This window comes from Equus caballus, chromosome 29 (assembly GCF_041296265.1).
Source record: "Equus caballus isolate H_3958 breed thoroughbred chromosome 29, TB-T2T, whole genome shotgun sequence".
Classification (NCBI taxonomy): Eukaryota; Metazoa; Chordata; class Mammalia; order Perissodactyla; family Equidae; genus Equus; species Equus caballus.
The window spans coordinates 33022474-33048974 of record NC_091712.1 but is presented as its reverse complement, the minus strand read 5'-3'; the positions used below and the strand labels follow the sequence as shown (position 1 = coordinate 33048974).

The 26501-nt window shown below is 41.7% G+C and overlaps 1 protein-coding gene and 1 long non-coding RNA gene across 5 annotated transcripts in view; one reads left to right on the top strand and one right to left on the bottom strand.

The window, feature by feature from the left end:
• The first annotated feature begins 6500 nt into the window (after window positions 1-6500).
• MCM10 (minichromosome maintenance 10 replication initiation factor) overlaps window positions 6501-26501 on the top strand; it is a 36389-nt gene continuing 16388 nt past the window's right edge. The window contains exons 1-13 of one of the 4 annotated variants that reach the window (XM_070255347.1): window positions 6501-6568; window positions 8648-8738; window positions 12998-13339; window positions 14140-14244; window positions 14390-14527; window positions 16212-16383; window positions 18225-18390; window positions 20021-20188; window positions 21439-21555; window positions 21985-22184; window positions 23579-23679; window positions 24291-24401; window positions 24489-24606. In XM_070255347.1, the coding sequence (XP_070111448.1) occupies window positions 8732-8738; window positions 12998-13339; window positions 14140-14244; window positions 14390-14527; window positions 16212-16383; window positions 18225-18390; window positions 20021-20188; window positions 21439-21555; window positions 21985-22184; window positions 23579-23679; window positions 24291-24401; window positions 24489-24606 (1745 nt within the window). In that variant the 5' untranslated portion in view covers window positions 6501-6568; window positions 8648-8731. Of the gene's footprint in view, window positions 6569-8647; window positions 8739-12915; window positions 13340-14139; window positions 14245-14386; window positions 14528-16211; window positions 16384-18224; window positions 18391-20020; window positions 20189-21438; window positions 21556-21984; window positions 22185-23578; window positions 23680-24290; window positions 24402-24488; window positions 24607-26501 lie in introns of those variants that run through there. The other 3 variants (XM_005606921.4, XM_023631928.2, XM_023631929.2) reach the window with 3 other exon arrangements.
• On the bottom strand, window positions 12875-19188 carry LOC138921447 (uncharacterized). The gene is made up of 2 exons (XR_011434023.1): window positions 19104-19188; window positions 12875-13165 (listed from the first exon to the last, which is right to left on the bottom strand). It is a non-coding gene; the product is annotated as an uncharacterized lncRNA (long non-coding RNA).

Here is a 26501-nt window from a genome sequence, read left to right as displayed (position 1 = left end):
GCGACAGTTAGTTGCATATTTTAAGTGTAACAGGAATCAAGTATATGGACTAATATTCAGATATTTTAGTGGAACAAATGAAAGGTACCAAAATGCTTTGCTATCAAAGGCAAAGAAAAAGTAGAAATAATTTTACGATCTTCTTTGGCATCCTTTGACCTACATAGTTTGTCATTTTAAAAATTATTGAAATAACATTATGGACTCTTGCTATGAAAATGTTAGTAACTGCTGAGTAATTTAAGTGTTATTTTTTTCTAGTTAAGTAATTGCAAAGATGTGAAGTATAATGCAAAAGGTATCAATTCAAGAACTCTCAATGCACTGATAGATTTATGTATCAATTTTGTCCTTTAAATATATGGAGCCATAATCATGGGTAAAAGTTATTTCCCGTATGTAAAATACGTACTGTAACCCAGCATAACCAAGGAACAAATGTGTTGACCATTCTTATGAGTTAATTAAAACTAGCAAGACTAGTGTTTTTTATTGGCTTCCCTTTGCAAAACATCAGTTGAGGTAACTAGATGGAGGAACATATCCTGTTGTTTAAAGTAACTTCTGGGTTGACTGAAAAGCAAGACACATTTATATGGGCAACAAAGACAACATTCTGTTATGGAAATCAAGGAGGTTGGGTTTTCCTCTTTCTAAGAAGGGCCATTCATCTCTAAGTAGAGGGTTGCCTCTAAGCAAGAATAACATTTTTCCCAGTACAGGGTCTTTGTCCAGTCAGTTAGACAAACTCAAATTTGGGATGAGTCTAGAGGGTTCTGCACTGTACAGCAAGGAAGATGTGAAGGCAGACGTAAAGAGATGTCTGCAGGGAGGTGCTGGTGGCGGGGGGCTGGGGAAACGGGCTATTACTCCCAGTGGAAGGTCTGATTTTCTCATTTTGAAAAGCACTGTCTCCTGCTGGGCCTAAGGATGGGAGAATTGATGTAATCATTAACCAGCTAAACATACTCAAAGATATTCTGGGGGCCAGCCCCGTGGCCCAATGGTTAAGTTCGTGCGCTCTGTTTCAGTGGCCCGGGATTTGCTGGCTCAGATTCTGGGCGCAGGCCTACACGCCACTCATCAAGCCATCCTGTGGCAGCCTCCCACATAGAGGAACTAGAATGAACTACAACTAGCATATACGATGATGTACTGGGGCTTTGGGGAGAAAAATAAACTGGAAGATTGGCAACAGATGTTAGCTCAGGGCCAATATTCCTGACCAAAAAAGTATACTTAAAAAAGAATAAAAGATATTCTGCTCTGCAGTCTCTAGAGGACTCAACTGCATTCACTACACCACAACCCAGACCCTACACTTGAAGCCCTGATACGTTCCCCTGGCTTCAGTCACAAATCTAAAGGTACCTGCTGAAATCACACCGTCACCTCAGACTGAGCTCAGCATCTCTACCCTGTCCAAACCAGCTCGTCCTTTAGACTTCTGGTGCATCTCTATAATTCTGCCCGTCTCCCAGGTATTGCCAACCTGGCCATCAGCCTCTCCTCTTCCTGCCAAAGATAACTTTCCTTCAGTCAGTTACCAAAGCAGACAGGTTTTCCTTCATAATGTTTCCCATTCTCCCTTCCTTCAACTCTCAGTCCAGGACCATCACAATCTTCTGACGAGCTCCTCTGCCTCCAGTTTCTGGTATAGTCAGTGCCTGAGCACCTATCTTTGTTAGCTTAATTTTCCTAAACAATGACTTAAGAATATAAGTCAGGGGACTGGCCCAGTGGTGCAGCGGTTAAGCTTGCACGTTCTGCTTCAGCTGCCCGGGGTTCGCCAGTTCAAATCCCTGGTGTGGACATGGTACCACTTGGCAAGCCATGCTGTGGTAGGCGTCTCACGTATAAAGTAGAGGAAGATGGGCATGGATGTTAGCTCAGGGCCAGTCTTCCTCAGCAAAAAGAGGAGGATTGGTAGCAGATGTTAGCTCAGGGCTAATCTTCCTCAAAAAAAAAAAATAATGTAAGTCAGTATACACTTAATGCTTACATGTGCTGGGCACACCATGTATATTTTCAAGTTTTTCTTATTAATCCTCACAAGGCCTTATGAAATAATTATGAATGTCCCTGTTTTGCAGATGAGTAAGTTGAGGCCCAGACAGGCTAAGTAACTTACCCAAGGTTGCACAGTTAGTAGGTGGCAGCTAAAAATCATGCAATCTTAACTCCAGAGTCTAAACACTTAGCCACACCTTTCTTGTATACCTCTACCTTCCTCCCTCACCTGCTCAAACATCCTCTCTTTACTGCTTCCAGAATAAAGTTCTCGACCTGGTGTTCATCGCCTTCCACAGTTCATTTTACCTACTTCTTTTAATATTCTACCTCTTCTCTATCTGTTACCTCCTCTCCAGCGAGATTGGTGCTCCCTGTTAGTCACTTTATGTTATTTATCTTTTATTCATATGTCACATCTCCCAAATTAGACTGTAAATTCCTAGAATATGCATCACATCTTCGTCCAACACCTTGTACACCTGAGACAATAAGGATTATGGCTGAGTAATAAAAAGTAATAAAAAGTAATAAAAGCGGATCAATGTGCAAAAAAGTATTGGCAATTCTCACTTGATCCTACCCAAAACCCTGTAGTCCACGTATTGCCATTATCAGCACTTTACAGATGAAGAAACTGAGCCCCAAGATGCTAAGTGACTTGTTAAGGAGAAAATACTCCATTCGATTCTTTCTGTAAACATTTAATGTGTGCCAGGTACCAGCAGCAAGAGAGAAGATGAAAGAGAGAGGAAGGTGAAGAAAGTTTTCTTGTCTCCAGATACTAACATTATGATGGGAAGAAGCAGAAGACAGAAATGACTAGGGTGTAATGTGGAAAGTTCTATATAACCAAGCAGTCTAGTTGTAGGAAGCACCGAGTAGGAATACTTAGCCCAGGGGGCCCAGAAGAGCTTCACAGAGAAGGTGACGCCTGGTCTCAGACTGGCTGGATGAGGAGTCGACTAGGTACTTGGAGGTGACCCCATGGTTCCAGGCTTTCCAAGCAGAGGGGTCTGCCTGTACAAAGGCTCTGAGGCAGGCCCGAGCCTGTGATATTTGAGGAAGAGGAAACAGGTCGGTACGGCTGGAAGAAAGACTGACTCAGTGAGGCAAGATAAGAGCTGAGGTTAGTGGAAAAGTAGGCAGGACTCAGGTCTGTAAGTAAAGATCTTGAATGGCAAGAGGTTTGGGATTTATAGGAATGGAGGAACTGTTGGTGAATTTTGATCAGGGAAAAGCCATGTCAAGATTTTGCTGTAATTGAGAGCAAGAAGGGAAATGGGTTGAAGTGGGTGAGTAGGCCAGTTAGAAGTAAAAAGGAGAGAGATGATAAGGGCTTAAGGAGGGTCCCCAAAGTGAGGACGTAGAGGAGATGATGGGTTCAGATGTGAGAAATCATCTCTAAGACTGGGTAAGTGGACACGGAGAATGGGGAACTCTGGCAGGGGTGCCCAGGGAGGTACTGAGCAATATGGACCAGTGGCATCCGGGGGAATGAGGCTTGAGGCTGACTAACCATTCCCTCTCTGCTGCCTGTGTCCCTTTCTTGTTTTGTGGTATGTTTTAAAAGGTCTCCTGGTGATTCTGATGCATTCTATAAATTTTAGAACTACTATAGAGGGAGACAATAATTACAAGGCCAACCCCAGAATGTGGTTCCACCCGCAAAGTTTCTGATTCCGTAGGTCTGGTGTGGGGCCCAAGCATTTGATTCTAACAAGTTCCCAGAAGGTGTTGATGCTGCAGGTCCGGGGACCAGATTTTGAGAACCCCTGCTCTATAGCATTGACATTCACCTCTTCCTTCTTAAAACCCTCCTTCTTTGGCATCCTGGGCCATGATTTTCCTGCAGGCCCACCCCTGACATTGGAAAACCCTGGGGCAAGAATACAAATGGAGGCCCACATACCTGTGCGTACAGTTTCAAAGTTTATAGATAAAACTAACAATCTCCGTGGAGTTTCACACTGAAACATAGCATCTTGAGAAGTAGGGCCAAGCCCTGCAAACCCTGCTTCTCTTCCCATCTGGACTCAGTTCTGTGCTGTACTTGGCAGCCTCTCACCAAGGATGGGGACATGCCAGCCTGCTAGCCATGCTCCTCCCCCCCCCCCCAAAACCATTGCCAAACAGGTGCCCTTAGACAGAGGGATCCACTCCTGAAAGGACAGCCAGGGGAAGAGGCCAGGGAGGTTCTCGAAGCCTCAGGACCATTAAAAAAATCAAAGTCCCAAGAACTAGAACTCTGGCTACAAGAGGTTGCCCAGGATCTGGATGGGTGCATCCCCTTGGCTGCAGGAATCCTCACCCTGTGTGAGAGCACAGCTGGAAGAGGACCAGAGCAGGGCCACATGAAGGGCAGGCCCAGGTCAAGGGCACCTTAACCACCCCAGCTGTTTCTGCTCAGCTTCTGCCTTTGGCTCCTTTTCTGTACCTCAAGTGTTTGTGCTCCCCAGGTTTCTGGCCTTCTACATCAGAGGTTCTTGATTTGGAGGGGTGTTTTCAGGAAAATATGTGAGTCCCCTGAAAAGGTATACAAATTTTGAATATATGTGTGCACTCTTCTGGGGAAACAAAGCCCCCCCCACCACCACCATTTTCACTGTATTCTCAATGGGGTCTGTGATCACCTCTTGGCAAAAGGTTAAGAAACCACCGCAATAGAGTTCTTTGTTTCAGATGTCATTTTAGATATATATTGATGACTCTCAAACCCTTCTCCAGTACAGACCTCTCCTTTGAACCCCAGATCTGAAGATCAAACTTTTCTTAATCAGTATGTTTCACACATCTATAAAAAAAAATCTATCTAAACCCAAATCTAAAAAAAACAAATCTATCTTCTACCCTAACCCGTTCTGTTCTTCCTGTGTTCCCTCATTGCCTCAAAAAACCACCCTAAACTCTCCTCTCTCTCCCCCTTCCCTCCCTCTCTTCCTCCCTCCTGTCTTCTCTCCCTTCTAATTTTTTCTCGAAATTACCTCCACCTCTTTCCTCAACATCAACACTATACTAATTCCAATAATAATTGCCTGATCCCTCACTCGAGGAAAGTTTGAGGGCTTAGATCGGTAGCGTTTCCTATTTCTTGCCTGGATTTGGATGCAAAGTGGACCTGGAAAGTCAAGAGGGAAGAAAAGAACTTCAGAATAAGAATCAGAATTGGTCCAGGAATGTCGGCATGATGGCTAAGAATAAATCTACGATGAACCTTTACAATTAGCTGTAGCGACGCATTTAAACCCCTTTCTTCAATTTGATTACTGTAGTTCCTCCGTCACTGTGAAGTTTTTAACACCAGCCACTCTTAAACGTGGTATTGCTCTTATTCCTGGGTCAATATAATAGGTTCACATAATAGGGCTAATCTCATAAACGGAGCATTAATTTACTCCATTAGGACATAGGAAAAAGTCAATGTAGATGGCATGAGGACTGTTTATTTTACAGTCATCCTAAAACGGATTTTAGTTTTCCTGAAAATGAAGGTAAACACACTGGAAAGAGATATCATCTTACATGAAATGCATTATCAGTGAGGGAATGCAATGACTCAACAGTCTGAGAGAGAGGGAAAAAAAGACTAAAAATGGTCATTTGATCCATCAAAAACTCTTCTGCCCTGAATTCTTTGAAATTTTGTAGAAGCTACATATTATTCTGTATTTAGAAACTGCGTTCTTGGAATTTTGTACAAACACTGTTTTTAGACTAAATACATAAAGAAGTCTGCATTTTACTAAAACATATTCTGTGAAAAATATGATCTCCTGATAAGTTATTCTCAGCTGTGACGCCACTTACAGGTCTCAAAGTCTACGGACCACGAATTCCTGGCAAACAGTGGTTTCTGCCGTGTCAAAGACCGTCGTCCAGCCTCTCCTTTTACAGATGGCGAAGCCGAATCCCAACGGGATACGTTACTTCCCCAAGGTCAGGCAGAGTTAATAGTGGACCAGATTTTTGTATGTTTTTGAGTCCAATCATCTTAACTGAACACGAGGTTGTGAAATAACTAAGTGCAATCATCAACCAGCTTCTTCGGGCTTGTACACGCTCAGGGCACCAGAGGACACCTGTGAGCGCAGCAGCACGTTTGGAACCGGCTCCGCACTTTAAGCTTAAATGCGCGGGCTCCTCGCGTCTAGCGTTACCCTCCCCACCACAGAACGAGAAACTGAGGCTCGCAAGGATGGGATGACACACTCAGTCTCGGAAAGTGTCACGAATTGAGTTCGGACCACCTGTGCAAACACCGCACAGGAAGACTTACACTTCCCGGCACTGGCCAGGCGCGCCAGAACACCCTTACCTAAAAGCGCCCAAGGCTGCAGGGACCGGAAGTTCCCTTGACCCCAACAAGGAGGGCGCCGGTCACGTGAGCCAATCAGCTTGCTCTACGTAAGGAGCACGCTTCACCCTCTCTCCCGGGTCTTCCGGTCCGAGAGCTCTGACGTAGCCAATCAGCGCGACGTGCGTCTGACGTCAGAGGCGGGGGTGGGCCTAATTGGAATTTTGGCGGGTCTGGCTGAAGAAGGGAGGTGGTGCGGAGCCGGTAAGAAGCGGGGTCTAGGTGTGGGGTGGCCGTCGGGCGGTGGGGGTGAGGGGCCGCCACGCGCATCTGCCGGGGAGTTTAGAGACCTCTGAGGGCGGAAGGCGCGGAGCCGGGGCCCGCAGGTGGGCGAGCCTGGAAATCGGCTGCAGCCGAGGGGGCGCTGGGTGCAGATGACCGGGCCGTGCGGGGCTGAGGTCTGCGGGGCACTTGCGAAATGCGTCGGGCCGTCTTCTCTGTGTAAGGAATCAGGTTTTTCTCTTTCAACGCAACCTTTTAAAACGCTTGCTGAATGCCTGCGGTTTGGACTTTTACCCATTCCTTCATATATTTTTTAAAATTCATAATTTGCTAATCGTTATTGAATGCGTGCCTTGTGCAGAGTTCCAAACCACACGTTACTTCTGCCCACATGAAGCTTACAATCTAAAGAAGGTAACAGATAACAGACAAGTACACGATAGTGGAAGGTGCAGTTTAGCCATGAAAAGGGTGAAGGGAGCGGGTATCAAGGGGGCAGCCAGATACGGTGGTCTGGAAGGCTCAGAAAAAATGATAGTTAAGCGGAGACTGAAGGATGAGAAGGAGCTAGGGGAGAGCCTTCCAGACAAAGAGCCTGAGGCCTGAGAGCACTCGGTGTGTTCAAGAAGTTGAAAGCAGGTTAGTCTGGCTGGAGCATCCTTTGAGGGCTGGGTAGAGTTGGCTGGAGTGGAGATAGAAAAGATGAGGAAGTAGAAGCAGCAGAAAGAGAGAGAGAGAGAATAAGAATGAATCCATTGCCTCGCAGCCTTTATAAATTTTGTTCTAAGAGCAGTCTAAGGGATTCATTAAGGGAAAATGATTCATTAAGAGATTCTAAGGGAAAATCATTAAAGAATTTTTATCAAGGGAATGCCACGATGTGATTTATGTACCTAAAGGATGGAGAATAGATTACAAAAGGACAAAGAAACAATACAGGAAGCGAATGCAGTAGTCGGGGCAAAAGAGTGATGTGGCTTGGACTAGACTAGGCTTTTGGCGGTGAAGTTAGGGAGAAGTGGAAGTTTTGAAGAATACTTTGGAGGTAGAACCCGGAGTGCTTGTTGGATGGTCCTTGATGTGAGGATGAGGAAGAGTGCATGGGTTTGGGAGGGAAAGTGCGGTTGGTTATAGAAATGGGCAAGACAGTTTGCTCCTAACCCTAAAGAAGCTTACAATCCAGTAGAAGTTTACAATCCAATTTCCCAGTAGATAACACAGTGTGGGGCACATGTTGGGTCCATGGAAATGTTTGTTGAATAAGTAAAAAGAAAGCACCGTAATTAATAACTCGACATTAGACTTACCAAGGTCATAGATATTAAAGAGCACATATAAGTTAAATAATAGCCTAGAAAAACTTTCACCTTCTTGCAGTTTTTAAAATTCTCTTTCTTTTTTTGTTGATGTAGCATTGGTTTATAACATTATGTAAATTTCAGGTGTACATCATTATATTTTGATTTCTGTGAAGACTATATCATATTCACCACCCAAAGTCTAGGTGCCATCTATCTCTGTATACGTGTGCCCTTTTACCCTCACCCCTCATTTTTAAATGAAAACAGGAAAGTGCAAGGAATGATATGAATTTATCCTACTTAGCTATGCCAACTATGCCTCTGAGCTTTGTTAACTAGTACTGAATTGAAATCCTGGTGCAGCTAAGGCTGCAACTGAGTAGAACCACACACTAGTCTGCTAGGGATAATGTAGACATCAAATGTGTTATAATAAATAAGATGGGATATTAGCCCAAATATTTAGACCAGCCTCGATAATACCTGTTCACGATTTGTCTCATCCATGTAATCTAGTATCATACAAACTACTGTGTACTTCAACCAAGTTTCTGTAACCGTAGTTTGAAGACAAGAAAGAGGGGACTGCTTCTGTAGGAGGAGGGAGATGGCGTTGGCAGTAGGGGTGAGAATGGTCAGATTCTGCATGAATTCTGAGGTTAGAGCTCCTAGGATTTGTAGGATTCAGGATTTGTTGGATATGCGGTATGAGAGAGAGAGAAGAGTCAATGGTGACTTTTCTAATGTTGATTTCACACAGCCAACATTTTACATTACTGCCGTCTCCTGGGCACCTACCTGGTCCTCCTTCGAAGTTCTCCATCATCACTGTTCTCTCGACAGCATGGATGGTAAGTCCTGGCTGTTTTCTCAGTCTTTCTTTGTTTCAATGGAAAACCACCCTTATGTCCATGGACTTGTTATTTATTCTATTTGCAAAATAGTGAAAATAGCTACCCCACCCTCAAGTATTATCTGAATGGCTCAAACGAGATCCTGCTTCAGTCACTGAATGTTATTTGTTTTAATCAGGTGGGATGTCTCCTCCTGGCAGCAGTCATTATCTCTCATAATACTGATAGTTGGCATATCCTTAAAATGTGCCAAATGCTGCTCTAAGGTCCTTATGCATAGTAACTGATCGAATCCTCACAGCAACCGTATTTTATAGACAGGAAGACAGATGTTTAGTAACTTGTCACAGGTGAAGCTATCAGAGCAGGGGTTTGAACCCAGGCAGTGTGACTTCAGAGTTCACATTTGCTACTGAAATCTGTTGAAGTGGTTTTAGTCTAGCTCTGACTTAAATTCATACAATCCTTTCTAATTATGTTCATTTTGCAGGGAAGTGTGCAAAATGTTTACCAGTAAAGAGGTATTGCTTTAATTAGCAGAGCTTAGCCTGAGAGCAGCACAGAAATGATTGTGCTGGCTGTGAAGAGGCCCTAACAAATAAAATGTGTTGTTTTCCTGGTTGTGTAATTGAACTCATTGTCTGAACCTGGATTATTTTTTCAAAATCCAAGTTTATTGCACTTTGTACTTTAAAAAGAAAAATCAGAACCAGATGTTGTTAATTTATCACACTGGTATTATGTGAAATTGATTACAGCTTTGATATAATGATAATTTCCTGTTTCCTAAAATCACCAAATTACCTACAGGGCAATTGATGTAATATGAAGTATAACTATTTGCTATGAGATGGTCGTGAAAATAAGTAGAGATTGGGTATGTGTTCTCTAAGAAATCATTGTATCTAACAAAATCTCACGTGGTTGGCATGGCTTCACAGTTTGCTCCAGTACAGATGAAATCAAAATGTTTACTGGTGATAGGGATACTGTTGAACAACATTCCTGCTTACATTCTGGTGGAGAGAACAAGATAATAACAAAAAAATAAGTAGGAAAATATCAGGTAGGTAGTAAGTTGGGAGACACTGGAGTGAGTTTGTATGCTGAGTGGAATGCTCCAGAAGGCGGGGAAGAATGGGTGGTGTTGGGGAGAGAGGGCTGGTGATTGTAGGTGGAAGTTCCTGAGGAGCTGAGAGGGATGGGATCCAGAGTATAAAATGGAGGATTGGCCATAAATAGGACTAGACCCTTCATCCATCATCATAGGAGGAAAAGTAGAGAACGTATGTTCAGGTGTGGTAGTGAAAACTGAGGAAGTCTGATTGCTTGTGTTTTTTTCCCGTAAAACATGAGACAAGATCATCAGCTGAGAGTGAAGAGGGAAGAGAAGGCATCAGCGGTTTGAGGAGGGACAGTGTGAAGTAGAGAAGAGGAAAGCAAGTGTGTTTGGAGGGTGGGGATTTTTAAGCAATATTGAATGCCTGTTTCTTACTGTTGGGTATACATTTAAAGTTAAACCAGTCTGGATGGTGGCTTTTCCTCAGTAAAGGTCACCAGTTGGGGTGCAGGCATGGAGGTGGTGGCCTGTTAGATTTCATCAGGATTAAGATTTTGTCAAGGAACGTGAGGGCATGAGAGAGAAGCAGGGGACTTGAGTTGTTAGAAGGTAGTGATTGTAATGATGGAACATGGAGCCAAAGTGAGGATGTGAGGAATGGAGGGTGAAGGATGGTAAAAGCATTGCAGGCGGGCGGATGGAGTGGAAGTCATTGACGAGGAAGAAATGCTGGGTGGGAGTACTCGCGTGAGTGAGCTGGAAGGAGATGGGGAAGATCTCAGAGGTAAGTTGTGCTTTTGCTGTGGTGACAGGGCATGACCTTGGGAGTAAGTGGCTAAGATGGGGGGAGGACAAGATCGTTGAAAGTGAGGAGGTCAAGAGACCGAGAGACCAAGATGTGGGCTGGATCATCCTTCTGGGTATTGAAGTGACTGAGGACAGTGATGGCAGTGCGGAGGGGGTGGGGGGGTAGGGGGGCAGGACTGGGAGGCTTCCAAAGGGAAACAGCAGATGACAGCAACCAGGAGGGCTTCTTGATGAAAGAAATTTGATGTCGTGATCTGTGTCTTGAAGAAAGGTAAATGGTTCCAAAGTGATAGGGAGCAGAGAAGATGTCAGGGCCCTGGAGTTGATCACCAAATGTTTATTGTGTGCCGGACACTGTTCTAGCCTTTTCAGTGTGAGGTGTGGACGATTAAACAACGTCCACTTAAGGGGATTGCAGGTGCAACCAGATTTCTCTTGTAGGAGCTGCTGAGGATATAGGGAAGCTTGCTGGGAGTAGATTCTGGGTTCCAGAGAGCAGATCCCAGGGTTTGGGAGCAAGGAGGTGGGAAGATGGGGTCAGCATACCATGGAGAAGACAGAGGATTTTTGGTGGTGACTGGGCTAACCTGGGATGGGAGGCATCACGAGATTAGCCCTGGTGTTCTCATGAAAGAAGATGGGTTCAAGGCGAGGAGTATGGAGCCACTAAGCAACATTTTTCACCTGGGGCTCCCAGTGGTGTGGGCCAAGACCTCTTCTTGGAGTGTGTTCTCTACAGCAGCTGGGAATGAAAGATGGAGGAGGGATGTGTCAGCCTCACCAGAGCACAGGGACCCAGATTGCCTCTTCTTTCTTGCTGCATCCTGCACTGTTGGGGTCTTTGTGGACTAAGCAAGTCAAACTAATTGTTATGCAAACTCTGACTTTAAGCTTTAGACCCTTTGTCAGATTCTGGGCCTTGAGTTTGGCTCTTGGCTCTTTTCCTTCTGGTCAGGGAGTGTAGAGTGCTGCGAAGGATATTGATTTGCTGGTCCGGAGATCTCCATCCTAAGCCAGGCTCCTGTGCTGACCTGTTTTACCAGCTGGCCCTGAACAGCCCTTACCCTCTCTGGACTTCAGCCCCTGTCCATCAAATGGGGGAAGGGGAGCAGTGCATGCAAATAATATTTTTGCTTTAAATGCCTCTGATTTTATAAAGGAATAGTGCCTAAATAGAGAAAAAAAAATAGGCACAGAAAGTAAACCAAGAAAGAAGAAATCTAACTGGCCACTTGACATAAGGAGTTCTTCACCTCACTAGTAATCCTGGACATCAAATCAGAACAATGAGCTGCCTTTTTCATTCATCCATCAGATTCGCAAAAAACCTTAAGTGACATCTCAGATATTGGTAAGGTGGTTGGGAGAAACGATACTTGCATACAATGCTAGTGAGAGTACAACCATTTGGAGAATAATTTGGCAGTATCTAGTAAAATTGGAAGATGCACATACCCTACAATCCCTCAGTTCCCCTTCTGATACGTATTCCCAAGAAGCTCTCCCTCATGTGCAAGAAGATGTAGACACGATTGTAGCATAGCTCATATGTCCTTTATTGGAAAATAGATTAGTAAAATGTGATACAGTCTTTCTATGGAATACTATACAGCAATTGAAAGATGGAAACTAGAACTATATGTTTTGATTTAGATCAATCATACGTGCCATGTTGAATGAAAACAGGATGCAGAGTAATACATACAGTGTGAAATACAGTGTGTTGATTATGAATACCTATATATTTATGTAAAAAATATGAAAAATGGAGTGGAATGATGTCAGAATTATGGTAGTGGTTGCAGTGGGCTCTGGAGGCAGTAGTAAGGAATTGGAATAAGATTTGGCATAATAAACTTTTTAAAAAACGATTTAACATAAAGACAAAAAGCAAACAGGACAAAAGGTTAGTGATGAGTAATTCTGGGTGATGAGAGATGAATACTTTTTAATATAATTTTTTGTACATCTCTATATTTTTAAAAAATTTTCTCAAACACTTAAGAAGTAGGGGAATATATATATTTGGGGCCTAAATCTATGTTTAGTGTGTTTTTCTGTTATTCCTTTCTGGATTGAGTTTCTTGGAGGTTGGTGTGCCGGAAGTTGTCTCATTAGCTGAAGTGGCACAAGTAAAGATCTAGCCCAGTGCCTGGGCCGCTGTAGGCCCTGAGCAAATATTGATGCCCTCTTCCTTAGCCCAGTGCCTTCCCAGTGCATTTGGGAAGAGGGAAAGTGGAGACAAGAACCATTATACCAAGCAAACTGGTGAATCTGCAGTCATTTTAATTGCCTTATTAATGGTGGCTCTTTTAATTAACTATGTGTGTCATCATCAGTTTCGCTCAGGTCGGCTTACTTTCTATCCCTTTTCTTCTTTTTCCTCTAGGGGAGGAAGATGATTTGTCTCTGCTGACCGCACTGCTGGAGGAGAATGAGTCGGCCTTGGATTGTAATTCAGAAGAGAATCAACCCTTGACCCAGGAAGATGGCACACCTGACGCATTTGATGAGCTCTTTGATGCTGATGGTGACGGTGAATCTTACACAGAGGAGGCTGTTGATGGAGAAGTGGAGACGATTGAAGACCAGAAGGAAAATCTGGCCACTCTGTTTGGGGATATGGGGGACTTAACAGATGAAGAAGACGTTCCTGCATTGCAATCAACTAAAAACAGAGTCCTCTCCGCTCCTGCTCTCAGTCAAGGGAAAACCAATCAAGAGTTGCAAGGTGTCCTAACTACTTGTTTTCTCTAGTTTCTTTTCAGTAGACTAGATGAAGACTACAGTCTAACAGTTCTCATCAAAATAGCTGTTGATTTAAAGGTGGAGATAAAATAACTGCAAAAAAAGTTGTATGAGTTAGTAGATCAAACATTTAAGACCAGCATTTCAGCGTCAAAGGCCCCCTTATATCAGTGCCAGCCACTATAATTGTTCCTTCACAGAATGGCTCTAACACTTTTCGTGCTTATTACATAAAAATACTACTTGGGGAGGATTTGTATGCATATGGAGCCAAGGACAAGACTACAGAGCTACTACACATTCTATTTGAGCAGGAGATCATTCTTAAACAGAAGCTTGAAGGAGTGCTGCTGTCTTATTCCTGGCATCTTCTCTTATATATTTTTAAATTATAATCAAATTCAGTGGTTGGCTGTTTTTTCTGATACAGGAACCAGCATTTATTGTATTAATTATATATTCTATTTATCAAATAAATAGAATCATTTCTTGACTCCTAAAAACTTGTTAGCTGGGGGTATGTATCTTTGATATCTGTCAGTAGTATAGATTCATAACTAGCTTAGATATTAGAGGTTTGATTACTGGAAATATAAAGTTTATTTCTCTAAGAGAACCTCTTTGAAATGCAAAAGTTCATCATGAGTTCTCAGTATGGGATTATATTGTGAGTCTGCAGGTTTTAGGGGCGATGGGTGGACACCAAAAATAGTTCCAACACTTTCATTGTGTATAATATTTCCTCTGGTCTGGTTCCGAAATTGGTATATTTTTCTTTTGTAGATGAATTAAGGAAGTTGCAAGAGCAGATGAAGTCCTTAGAAGAACAGCTGAAAATGGCGACAATTAAACAACCTGCAAGTCCACCTGTTCTGCATAAATCGCCTGGTAATTAGACTGTAATTCTAGGAACAGTATGCATTTCTGTTATTAAGAAATTGTGACATTGCTCTGCATCCAAGTCCTGCTAAAACAGCTTTTGAGCCCCTTTCTAAATTTCCTTTGCTAATTTCTTTTACTTTTAATCAAGTAGAAAAGTCTCCACGTCCCCCTCTTAAGGAGAAGAAGATTCAGAGAATTCAGGAGTCCACGTGCTTTTCTGAAGAGCTTGATGTCCCTGCTCCACCAAAAACCAAGCGGGTGGCTCGGACACCGAAGGTTTCACCTGCAGGTGTGGTACTCGAGGGCTCTCTGGTTTCTCACTTGCTCTGGCTCTGTTTAAAATAGATTTTGGCACTGATGTGTTTGTGTGTGTGTGTCTGTGTGTGTTTTGTTCTGTCTTACCTGCTCATTGAGAAAAGTAAGTTTCTTGGGAATGGGACCTATATGCTGTATTTTTGTACCTTTTCTCTACATTTTAAAGTGCTTAGAAAATCCTTAGGGAGAAGACGTATTTGGTAAATACTTCAAGGATTGAATTTTTTTTTAAGTCTGTAGTCCTGGAGTTGACTTGAGCTGTGGTAAGTGTAACCACTCAGTTCAGTTCTCATGCTAGCAATCTAGAGATTCAGTCTTCAAGTTTGTGAGATGAAGGCACAGATTCTCTTATAAAGTGACCAAGTTTTATTTGAAGCTAGGTTGTATTAAACCAGGGGGTCCATTTTTTATAAAAGGTTTCTTTACCAGGAGTACAGAATGGTGCTCAGATAAAATTCTTTGAGCACACACATATATATACAGAAAATAAAATGAAGAAGATTTATAAGCCCTTTGTCTTGATTTTGTTATACTGCCTCAGTTTGCCCAAGGTGATTATTATTTGGAGGATCAAAGACAAAATGATCTGGAGATAACATAGCTTAGAGTAAGCAGCATTTTATTGACCACTCGTGTTCAAAAAGGCCCTCTTGAATAGCACTGGCATATGACACAATGGTAGAGAATAGTTGCTGCCTCTGAGTGTTCATATTTACTTAACAACAAATTATATATTCAGTGTATCCACTTATGAATAGTACCCAGACCCTTAGGGCCTTTGGTGTTACTAAGGTATTTCATTAGGCAGTGTCCAGAGTTTAGTTTTGAGGGAGTGGGACACAGGCACGGCTCCTCGAGATTCTAAAGTTCTAGAGTTGTTTTGGCCTCTAGATCTAAAGTTCCTTTGAGGGTAAACAACACAATCTTAGTAAGAGAAAGTGATATTTTATTAAGGAAAATATCCAAGCTTTCTCACCTTCAGGAGCATTATCAAGCTCTTCTAAAACAGGAAAAGTAACCTCATTGGGGATATTTAATGCAAGCAATAGTCAGTAGAATCCCCTAATTCCCCCTCGCCCACTCCACAAATAAAATGAAATGAGATGAAACAAGAGACAAACAAGAAAAGAAAGAGGAGCTAACTTTGGATTTTCTTCAGGTGGAGTTTGATCTGCACACAAATCTGCTAATTATTGCTTCCTGAAGGGGCTCTTACTCCTCTACGGGATCTGCCGTGCTGCTTCATGTGTGGTGAAACTCAATAATGTCATTACATGGAGGACCAGTGCTTTAGAGCTGCGCTGTCTAATCCGGCAGCCACAAACCACGTGTGGCTATTTAAATTCAAATTTGATTAAATTAAATTAGATGGTCAATTCCTCAGAAATACAAGTGAATTTGCGTGATCAATGGTCATGTGTGGCTGATGGCGACCGTATTGGACAGTGTTGGTATAAAACATTTCCATCGTCGTGGAAAGTTCTTTTGGACTATACCACGGAGATTTTGAGGGTAGTACAGAAATGGTCTACGGACTTCCTTTGCTCTCTCTAGATTTGGTTCTTGCCTGTGTTGATTAAAAAAGAAACAGTTCTGTAAAAACAATTTTATAGTTAGTGTGGTTTTCTTTTGATTTAATTTTTGTGTTAATTTTCTAGATCCCAAAAGCTCATCTTCAAAGATGACAAGTGCATCCTCCCAGCCACTCCGAATGACTCCTGGGAACAAGCCTAATGGGATGACTAGAGATCAGAGCACAGGGACCCCCAGGCATTCTGGGGAGCCGGCTCAGCCAGTCTCCGTGGAAGCCTTCTCTGGCCTGAGGCTCAGGTCAGTAACCGGAACAACCCTCTCACTCTGCTCATAGGCCCCACGGATGCCTCCTCTTCCTGAGGACTGAGCCTTTTAGAAATAGTGTTTGTGCAGCAGATGCACACAACACCAACAGCTCTTGAACTTGACAAAAGTTGGTGATAGACTAGCTATATAGCACTGGATTTGACTCATACACTTGCATATGAAATGTTTAAGGATGACTTTCTTTATATAATGAATAAAAGATGTGTATGTAAAAAGGAAATGGACAAATAATAGTATGCTTTATCAGAAACTGACAGAAACAGTGATAGAGACTTTTTAAATACATAGAGCTATTACAGTTTAACCGACATACTAGTATCTTGTATTGGATGTTAAGAAAAATAGCTGTGCTCTTTTTTTTTCTAATAACTTTTAAGGCAAATTTATATTCCTCGTTTATATGTGGAGAAGTTAAGATCTTCAGTTAAAATAGAAATAAATCCCAGGATCAGTTTAACTAAAAGCCTGGACCTTGGAGTCTTCTGTGCTGTGTACCACCACTCCACTGCACCTCCATTATTACGTTATTATTTCTCTCGAAGCCCAGGGGAGAGCAGTAATCCTTGCTCTGAGACCGGATTGCTTTTAGGACAGTCCATCTGAGTAGCTATGTGCATCCGCTCTAGAACACTTAAAGCTTGTCATCTGATTAAGCAAGGGGTGACCAAGTAGCTGCCAACATGCAGTAGAAGTGTATGGTAAGACTCAGTACTCGCCAAAATGGAAAAAAGTACTCACTATCTTAATTTCACTTGAGATAGTCTGAGGGATGGAATACAGCAACAGCTGTGGTTCTCACTGAGGAGGCTGCAGGTTCATTTTCAAGGTGAACGTGCCCCTCCTGAGATGATACTGCCCCAGCCAGTTCCTGGCTGAAACTCCCCGTGGATGATGAAGGATGTGCGTTTACTGCACATGTGAATCGAATGGAGGTAGACGGAGTTGAAACTACTCAGCCAAAGCTTCTGAGGTGCCTGCAAATTGAGGGGATTACAGAATTGTTTGTCTCTTTATAATTGTTATACCTGGACCTCCGGCCATAAAAATTACTCCGAAGGATGGTAATCTGATAGTAACTGATTTATTAGCTCACAGAAATCAGGCAAAGAAAAGGATTTCTCCATCTACATCAGTGTTTTTCTCTTGAATCTTCTTCATTGTTCAGAGCTAGCTCTAGGACTTTCTATTCCAAAAGACTTCTAAAATAGTCAAAAGGCATTTTTTTTTCCAGTTTTCTCTTTTTCTTGAGTATACTATACAGTCAAACACAGAACAGATAGTAATATTTTACTAGAGAAAAGCAATTTGCAAATTCACAAGTTTTTGTGCAGTCATTAGGAACAAGAATATATTAATTGAAGCTAGATTCAAAGCTTTATTATTTATTGTTATGTGAAAATGTTGGCTTAAAAAATCCAATTAGAAATACTAGAAGCTGTGAAATTCTTATAGAATTGATGAAATGTAAATATTTATTAGTATCAATTTATGATTTTGTATTAAAGTGAAAATAGATTATTTTTAAGAGAATAACATTATTATAGTTTGTAAGAACTTAAAGAGTGTGATCTTTCTTGTTTTCTATACAAGCTCCAGTTTTATATTCAAGGAGTGCAAAGCTAGCTTTAAAAATTATCTTATTTTTATTTATCTGCTGTAGAAATGTGTGCTTTGTCCATACTACATAACTAAGCCCCCCAGAGAATACACACTTTAGAGAGTTCTGCTTGTAACACCCTTCTAACTAGCCCAAGTGCCAGATACTCTCTTAGTAGAAAAATAACCTATTAATTGCTGATTTCTTGACCCAGGCGGCCTCGAGTGTCCTCCACAGAAATGAACAAGAAAATGGTTGGCCGAAAACTGATCAGACTGTCTCAGCTCAAGGAAAAGATGGCAAGTGAGAAGCTGGAAGAAATAGACTGGGTGACATTTGGGGTTATATTGAAGAAAATCACTCCACAGAGTTCTAACAGTGTAAGCCGTTTTATCGATTTCTTAGCTGCTCCATCACAGTCTGACAGTGGGGCCCATGTTCTTGATTAGTTACCTAGACCCCATCAGTATTTATTTCCGAAGTTGCAACACCATCATAGGATTGGTATCCGAGAAGGGTGTATATACAGAATGCCCTACTTAGAGAAGATCTGGTTATACAGGCTCCTTGGGCTTTTCATTGTCCAAATCATTCTTACTGCATTTCACTTGTCATTGTTTTGGTGGCACACAGGATTGCCCCTATGACACTATAATCCCTTGAGTGGAGGAGAGGAGCGGGTAATCAAAGAGCCCGAGTTCATAGATCCTTCAAGAGCCTTCCTAGATGTAAGATGTCAATTGTAGAAGTTCTGAAATTGCTGGCCTGTTCCAGCACAGTATGGTATATTTAATTTAATGGATATTACAAAAGATCTAACTAGTTTTAAAATCAGAGTTGATTGAGGCATAATGGGAAAATTATATTGTGGTGTGGCAAGTCAGAAAACTTGGGTTCTAAGCCTCGTTCTCCCTTTTAACTAGTGATGTGGTCTTAGGTTGACCCTTAATCTTGCTTTAAGGGCCTCCATTTCCTTATCTATAAAATGAAGGAACTGGCTTTTGATTATATCAAAAGTCTCTCCCAGCTCTAAGCTACTACCATTAATCATGCTCAGTACTCATTTCATTCCCTAATTTAGATCTTGACCAACCTTAGATTTTTTATGAGTCCTGACACCGGAAGTTGAATTCTAGATTCTGAGGCCTGCTCCAGCCTTGTTGTTGTCCAGGTGAACGTGAACAAGTCTGGTTTTCACTCAATTAAGTTACAAATTACATCACAAATGGTGATAGTGACATCGAAATAATAGGTGTGAAATTTATCTGAACTCTTCCAAGAAAGGCATTGTGCAAATCCTTGGAAGAAGAATTATAACACTGAGTCCAGGCAACAGCTTACCACCACCTAGAACTGTACCAACTGTGGGATGCCTCTGTGAAATAGCTTGGTTCAATAGTATTCAAATTATTTTGTTTAAAAAAAAGACTAGAAGTGGAGCTTGTCCATATTATAAGTGATCAGCAGTTTGAGTTGCATTCTTCAGATGTTTAATAATACTCCTGAAATTTTATAGTTAAACATAACCTGTTTTCTTTAAATGATGCTTTTGTTTTTCCTTGTAAGCTAAGCAAAGATTTAGAAACAGAGCTGAATCCTCCTTATTAATATTAATAATTAATCAGTGATAAATAATAGATTTACTAAATTTATATTAGTAAGTTATTAGATGGTAGTGCCACAGCTTCCTCTTGTCCTTTTAACATGAGTGTGTGCATATGTGTGTGACTAGGAAGGTGATACTGTCCCACTGACTATTTAGAGCTGTGAATGAGAGACTCTAGTAACAAGTCAGCTAATGGCTTGCCTAACTTCACCCTTGTCCTTCATCTTTAAAATGAGAAGGGTATACTAGAGAAGGGATTAATTTGTAATTAACAAATATTCTGATGATTGTATTATCGGGGTGGATTTTGCTTGTATATTTTTTCACAGTGGAACGCTTGGACCGTAAATGGAGACAATGTAACCCATTGTTCAAAATTTATTAAAAGTAAGTATTTGTTCCAGGGGAAAACATTTAGCATCTGGCGACTGAATGATCTTCGTGACCTGACTCGGTACGTGTCATTGTTCTTGTTTGGAGAAGTTCACAAAGAACTCTGGAAGACTGAGCAGGGTACTGTCGTAGGGCTGCTCAACGCTAACCCCATGAAGCCCAAGGATGGTTCGGAGGAGGTAAGAATGTTTCCATGATTTTTTTTTTTTTTTGGTCTTTACAACTTAGCCGAGTTCTATCAAAAAGATTTGTATTGGTTTACCTCCAGGTGATAAGTCGTGCTTTTATGTCTGTTTTTTTGTTTATTCCTCACCCACCAATATTCTGAATTTCCACCTACTCTAAAGTGTTTTCTATCAGTTTCTATCGTTATATGTTTTCAAATTAGTTCCAAGGTTCCTGGAGTTATTTGAACTCTTAAACTCAGGTCTCCTTAGATCTCTTTCATAAATTTCCGTGGTGGCATCCATAAAACAAGGTTTTATAGCTGAGGGAACTTTGCTCTATTAGTTAGTACAGCCATAGCTGCGACTTGGGAATTTCCATTTTCAAAGTGAATTTTCATCTTCTCAAGCAGCATTAGAGTTTGGGTACTACCCTGTGATTCTCTTGCAAATTGCAAACCTGGATACGCTATGTATAGCAACAGACAATTTCTCCACCTGACCCATCAAGAAAACTTCTCTCTAATGTAGATAATTATCATCAGGAGGAGTGAGAGACAAAGTTATTGCATTCCTTGCTTTCACCAGAGAATGGCAACAAATCTTCATTTATTACAAATGTGTCTGGCTACAAGTAACAGAAAAACTTCACTGCTGTTTCTTTTGTAACAGTAAATGGTGGGGATTTGTTTTTCTTAGATAATAAATTATCCAGATATGGGCAGTATAGTAATGTCAGGGCTAGGGTCTATGAGTTGCTTAGCCTTTTCCTCTTGGTCATAGGACGGCTTTGAAGCTCTAGCCATCACATCTGCATTCAGAGCAGGAAGTAAGCCAGCCTCCTCTATCTACTTTTATCAGGAAAGCAAAAGCTTTCCCAGCTACCTGATCTACCGATTCCTGCTTCAGTCTCATCGATTCCTGCTTCAGTCTTATAGGCCATGACCACCACAGTACATGACCATCACTATAGGAATACTGGGAAAACTGGGAACAGGGTCCCGCACCGGAGGCTGAGCATTTGCCAGCCCAAATAAAATCAAGATTCTGCCAACAAAGCTGTAGGAGAGAGTGGATATTGGGTAGAGAACTAAATGTGTCTTCTCCACTTCCCGTTTCTAAAACTGTCATACAGCATTGGTTTTACATTTCTATAGCCTGATAGAGCGTTCTTAACTCACACCAACCATTCTTTTATCCATTCTTGCTGATACAAGGCTACGCCTTTGTCTGCTTTTAACTCCTGCCCCACCTCTTTTCTACAGGTCTGCTTATCTATTGATCATCCTCAAAAGGTGTTAATCATGGGTGAAGCTCTTGACCTGGGAACCTGTAAAGCAAAGAAGAAGAATGGAGAACCATGTACACAGACTGTTAATTTGGTTAGTTTCAGCCTTGTTAGGGTGGTTTCTGCTAAAGAAGGGAGCTATTAAGAATAAATTGTAGGTTCTTTAGCTGTAATGACCAACTTGGAACTGAGTTTCCTACATATTGGGAAGAGTCGTAGCATAACATTTTCGAGGTTCATCCTAGAAGCTGATTTTATTTCTGTTGTAGAAAGAGGGCAAAAGCAGCCAACAATGTCATTTTTTTCTTTCACTGGACTAGAGCTTTACAAGGAATTCAAGGGAAGAACTTCTTCCTCTTAGTCACTGCATAGCTGCACTATGGGAACAATCTTGGGGGTCAGCAGGGAGGGCTCTGCACACAGAATGGTGCTCTCTGTAGGTGGGGGAAAGAAACTGTGTCTGTTTGTGTTGTTCCCCAGCCTGTTGCCCTAATCCTGATGCAGCCCCTCTTCGTTTTTGCAGAACGACTGTGAATACTGTCAGTATCACATCCAGGCCCAGTACAAGAAGCTCAGTGCCAAGCGAGCTGACCTACAGTCCACTTTCTCCGGAGGACGAATTCCAAAAAAGTTTGCCCGCAAAGGCATCAGCCTAAAAGAACGGCTGTGTCAGGATGGTTTTTACTACGGAGGGGTTTCTTCGGCATCGTATGCAGCCTCAATGTAAGACATTCTTGGGACTTCTTTGGGATAAGGATCTTCCTTGTCATCTTATAAAAATAAACTCAGTGGTTGTATGTTTCTGTAACGGTCCTGGAAGACCTTGTGCATAACTCACTGCCTGGAGCAAGGTAGATGAGGGCCTCTTTTATTCTCAGAGAGGAAAACACAAGGAGCGGGAAGAAATTGAGTTGTTTCATGATGGTCTATAGAGCCCACACTTCCTCTTTGGCTTCTAACATGAATAGTGCAACTCTCTCAGGGCTGATTGGCCCTTAAAAGAGTGTTAATCACAGCGTTGACATCCTTTAAATCATTTCCCTCGCGACTATTAGAGTGAGGTTGCAGACCTCGTGGAACCCACATTTAATTCAGTGAAGGGATATGCAGTGAAGCTGCACAGGAGCGGATGCTGCTGAGGCAGGCATTCAAGGCCTTTCTTCCAGGGATCCCGGCCTCTTCATAGAGTCCCCGAACTAGGTGATCGATGGCCTTGTCACCGTATTGTGGAAAGCACATCTGAGGATATGACAGGTGGGGACCTGGCACAAGGGAGCTGCAGTTTGTCCAAGAACAACACATAGGTTTTGTTCCCAATCCAACAGAAATTTGGCAAGAAGACTCATACTTCCTGCCCATTTTGTAATGTCAAGCACATTTTTAAGATTTAAAATAATTTCTATATTTTTCCAAACTGCAGAAAGCAATACACATATGTTGTAAGGTGTACATATATGTATAATTCAGCCAAAAGGAAACAATAAAAACTGTCTATAATTCCACCACCTAGATTACTGTTAGTTCCTTGGTATATAATATATACTTCTTGGTGGTGTTTTTCCCCCCATATTTATATTTTTAATAATATAAAGTGAGATTATACTGTGCCCAGACTTTGCAACCTCCTTTTTTTCCACATAAGATAATGACTGTTTTCCTTGTGGATTATTCACTTACGGCATTATTTTTAGTGGCTGCATAGTATTCTTTTGCATGGCTCTGATAATTTGTTTAAACAATTCCTTATGGTTAAACACTAATGCTATTTCCGACTTTTAATAGTGCAAACAAGGCTTACGTTAATATCCTAAATTTTTGCATAGTTCTTAATTATTTTAAGATAATTCCTACTTGATCAAAGTGTTGGCTCATTTTTTATTTCTTTTGCCAAATTGCCCTTTGAGAATGGCCTTCAAGCAAATGTGTAGGTTGCCTCTTGTTTTACATCTGTGACATAATGCATACACGGGGCCATGGTATTAAGAAAGTGTACTTAATACTGTGCTTTGAGAAATTTTGACAGTTTGTAATAAGTGAATCTGTCTGCAGCTTCTTTACCTCGTGAGAGCATTGAAGTTCAGTGATTTTCTTTTTGGGGGGCAATCTTTTCATTTCAGTGCAGCAGCTGTTGCTCCTAAAAAGAAGATTCAAACCACTTTAACTAATCTGGTCGTTAAAGGCACAGACTTGATCATCCAGGAAACTCAGCAAAAACTCGGTAATTTTCTTGCTCAATACTACATTTCTTTCTCCAGCTTAAATGTGTAGTCTAGGATTGAAAATGGTCAGTTCCATTCTAAGTTATAAGTGTCCACTTGTCACCTATGCTCAATGAGTGATATGGTCTAAGCTGAAGGAATTAAGCTCATTTGGGAGCATCTTAAGAAAAGTCAGCATATGAATCTTAGCTGTCTTAGCTTGGTATGCTTTTGAAATTTGTCGTACCTGGGTCTAACTCTTAGTGTCCAGCATTAGAATCAGTAGCGTCAGGGTCCTCGTCAGAGAATGCCAGCTCCACCCTGTACTTGGGGCTTTGTTCATAACAGTGATTAAGGTCTAGCATGGCCCCTTGCCCATGGTGCATATTCCAGCAATAGTGTACCCCACAGATAGCAGCATTCTAATCATTACTTGAAATAAGATAAATTTGTCATGCCCTTATGGTCCTACTAGTCTGATGTTAGAGGTTAAGGGTTTTTTTCCTCTTGATAGTTCATCTGCTTCATTTACAAGTAACTAAGTTATGAACCAGAGTTTAAAAAGTGATGTCACTTGACATCAAGTGGTCTGAATTTTGAATCTTCTAAAGCTGATGCCTGTGTATTCCAGGAATACCCCAGAAGAGCTTGTCTTGCTCTGAGGAATTCAGGGAACTGATGAAATTGCCAACGTTTGGAGCCAGAAACTTGAAACAACATTTAGCGAAAGCCAAGTCATCAGGTAGAGTCAGCCCACCCCTGCTCTAGCGTCCACACCTGAGTTCCCGTGGCCTCTTGGAACCCCTCCAGTCTGTGGCTTGTGTTTCAGGGATCATGGGGAGCCCAAAACCTGCTTTCCAGTCTATCTCGGCGTCAGCCCTCTTGAAGCAACAGAAGCAGTGTATGTTGGAGATGAGGAAAAAGAGATCAGAAGAAATACAGAAACGGTGAGAGTAACGGGTTTGCTCGTCCTCATTTGGATCATCATCTCAGGAATCCTCAGAATGTCTGAAGAGATTTCAAAATTGCAACTTTAGATTCTGGGTGGTTGCCTACCTTTTTAACTTTGGAAGTTTTGAAAGAATTTTAACATCATCTAAATAGCATTTTAAAGTTATATACTTCTGATGTTTGCTAGTGAATCCTGAGACCAGTGGTACAGGCTACAGTAATTAATATCACCGTGGAAAAGAGAAGAGAGGAAAATTGGAAGAGGGTTTTGTGAAAGGGGAAAGCACGTGTTGACCTGTTTGACTCCCATTTTTCAGTTTTGCCACAATTAGGTTTTTAATTACAGGCAGAGCCAATGAGTAGATACTGGAATTATTCAGGTAAATGATAAAAGTGAGACATTGAAATGGAGAGTCATTTTGAGGTAAAAACAAGTGGAAATGGATGTGGAAGGTAGATGAATCAAAGATTCCTGAACTCAAGTTGTCTGAATAATAATAGGAGCTACTGTTTATGGGCGGTTAACATGTACTGAGCATCAAGCTGTACACTGCATAAGTACAGTGTCTCGTTCGGTCCTTACAGTAATCTGGAAGGTACTGTTATCCTTGTTTTATGAATAAAGTCACTGAAGGTCAGAGAACTAGAGGTGAGGGAGCCCAGTTTTGAACTCGTACCTGTTCTGTTCCAATGTGGAACCATGATGCTCTCCCACATCTGGGCTGCTGCTGAAAGGTGGATGGTTCCGTGAAAAGGAGAGTCAATTATAAGTCAAGAGGAAATGCTTTGGAAAAATAAGAGACTGGGTTTGGCCTCAGGCAGGTTAGTTTGAGGTGCTGATGGGATATCTGTGTAGGTATTCATCACGTGCCTGCAGGTGACATAAACGTATACAGTGATGTGTTGCTTAACAACGGGGACATGTTCTGAGAAATGCGTCATTAGGGGATTTCGTTGTGCGAACATCGTAGAGTGTACCTACACAAACCTGGATGGTATAGCTATTACACACCTAGGCGCTATGGTATTAATCTCACGGGACCACTGTTGTATATGGATCTGTTGTTGACTGAAACGTCACTATGTGGTGCATGACTGTTTATATACACGCAGACATACACACACATAAAAATATGTATGGAGTTGTCAACCTTGTGGGAAATAGAGAGCACCTGTCAGTTTACAGGCCTTACAATTTGAAGTTTTTCAGAATTTTGCTGACCAAACAAAACGTATCTTTGGGCAGGATCTGATAGGCAGTTTGCACACTCAGCCTAGAGCTTGCAAGAGTGGATATGTGGTAGTGTAAAGAATACTGGCCTAGGGTTACCCGTACTAGTCCTGAGCCTGATATGTATGAGCACTGGGGTCTTGAGCCTTGACTTCGTCTATAATGTGAGGTTTGGACTAGATGATTTCTGAGGTGTGTTGTTTTTAAATAGCCCTTATAACTGTATATAAAATAATCACGGTGTGAATGCTATCGCCTTTCTGTTAAGGACTTCCAAACGTAACACATGTTATCTCTTCCCGGTAGGGTAAACTAAAATACAGAGATTTGGTGAGCTCCTAAGGGTCCAGAGCCAACCAGAGGGCTAGGAACACAGTCCATATCTCAAGCCCAGGGCTGTGTTCTATAGACGGTACCCACTGGAAAGCCAACTGATAAAAATAGTAAGCAGCTCTAACTTGGTAAAGCAATTAGAGCTTTTTCATTGAAAAACCAGTTAACTGAAGAGGAAGTGAAGCTAATGTTGTTCTTTATTATGTGCTAATTTGAATTATTAACCAAGGAGGGGAAATTATTTCATTAACAACTACTTACAAGCTGGTGGCCTGCCCACAGTCTCACAGTCTTTTCATTTGGTGCTTACACATTTTGTAACTGCAT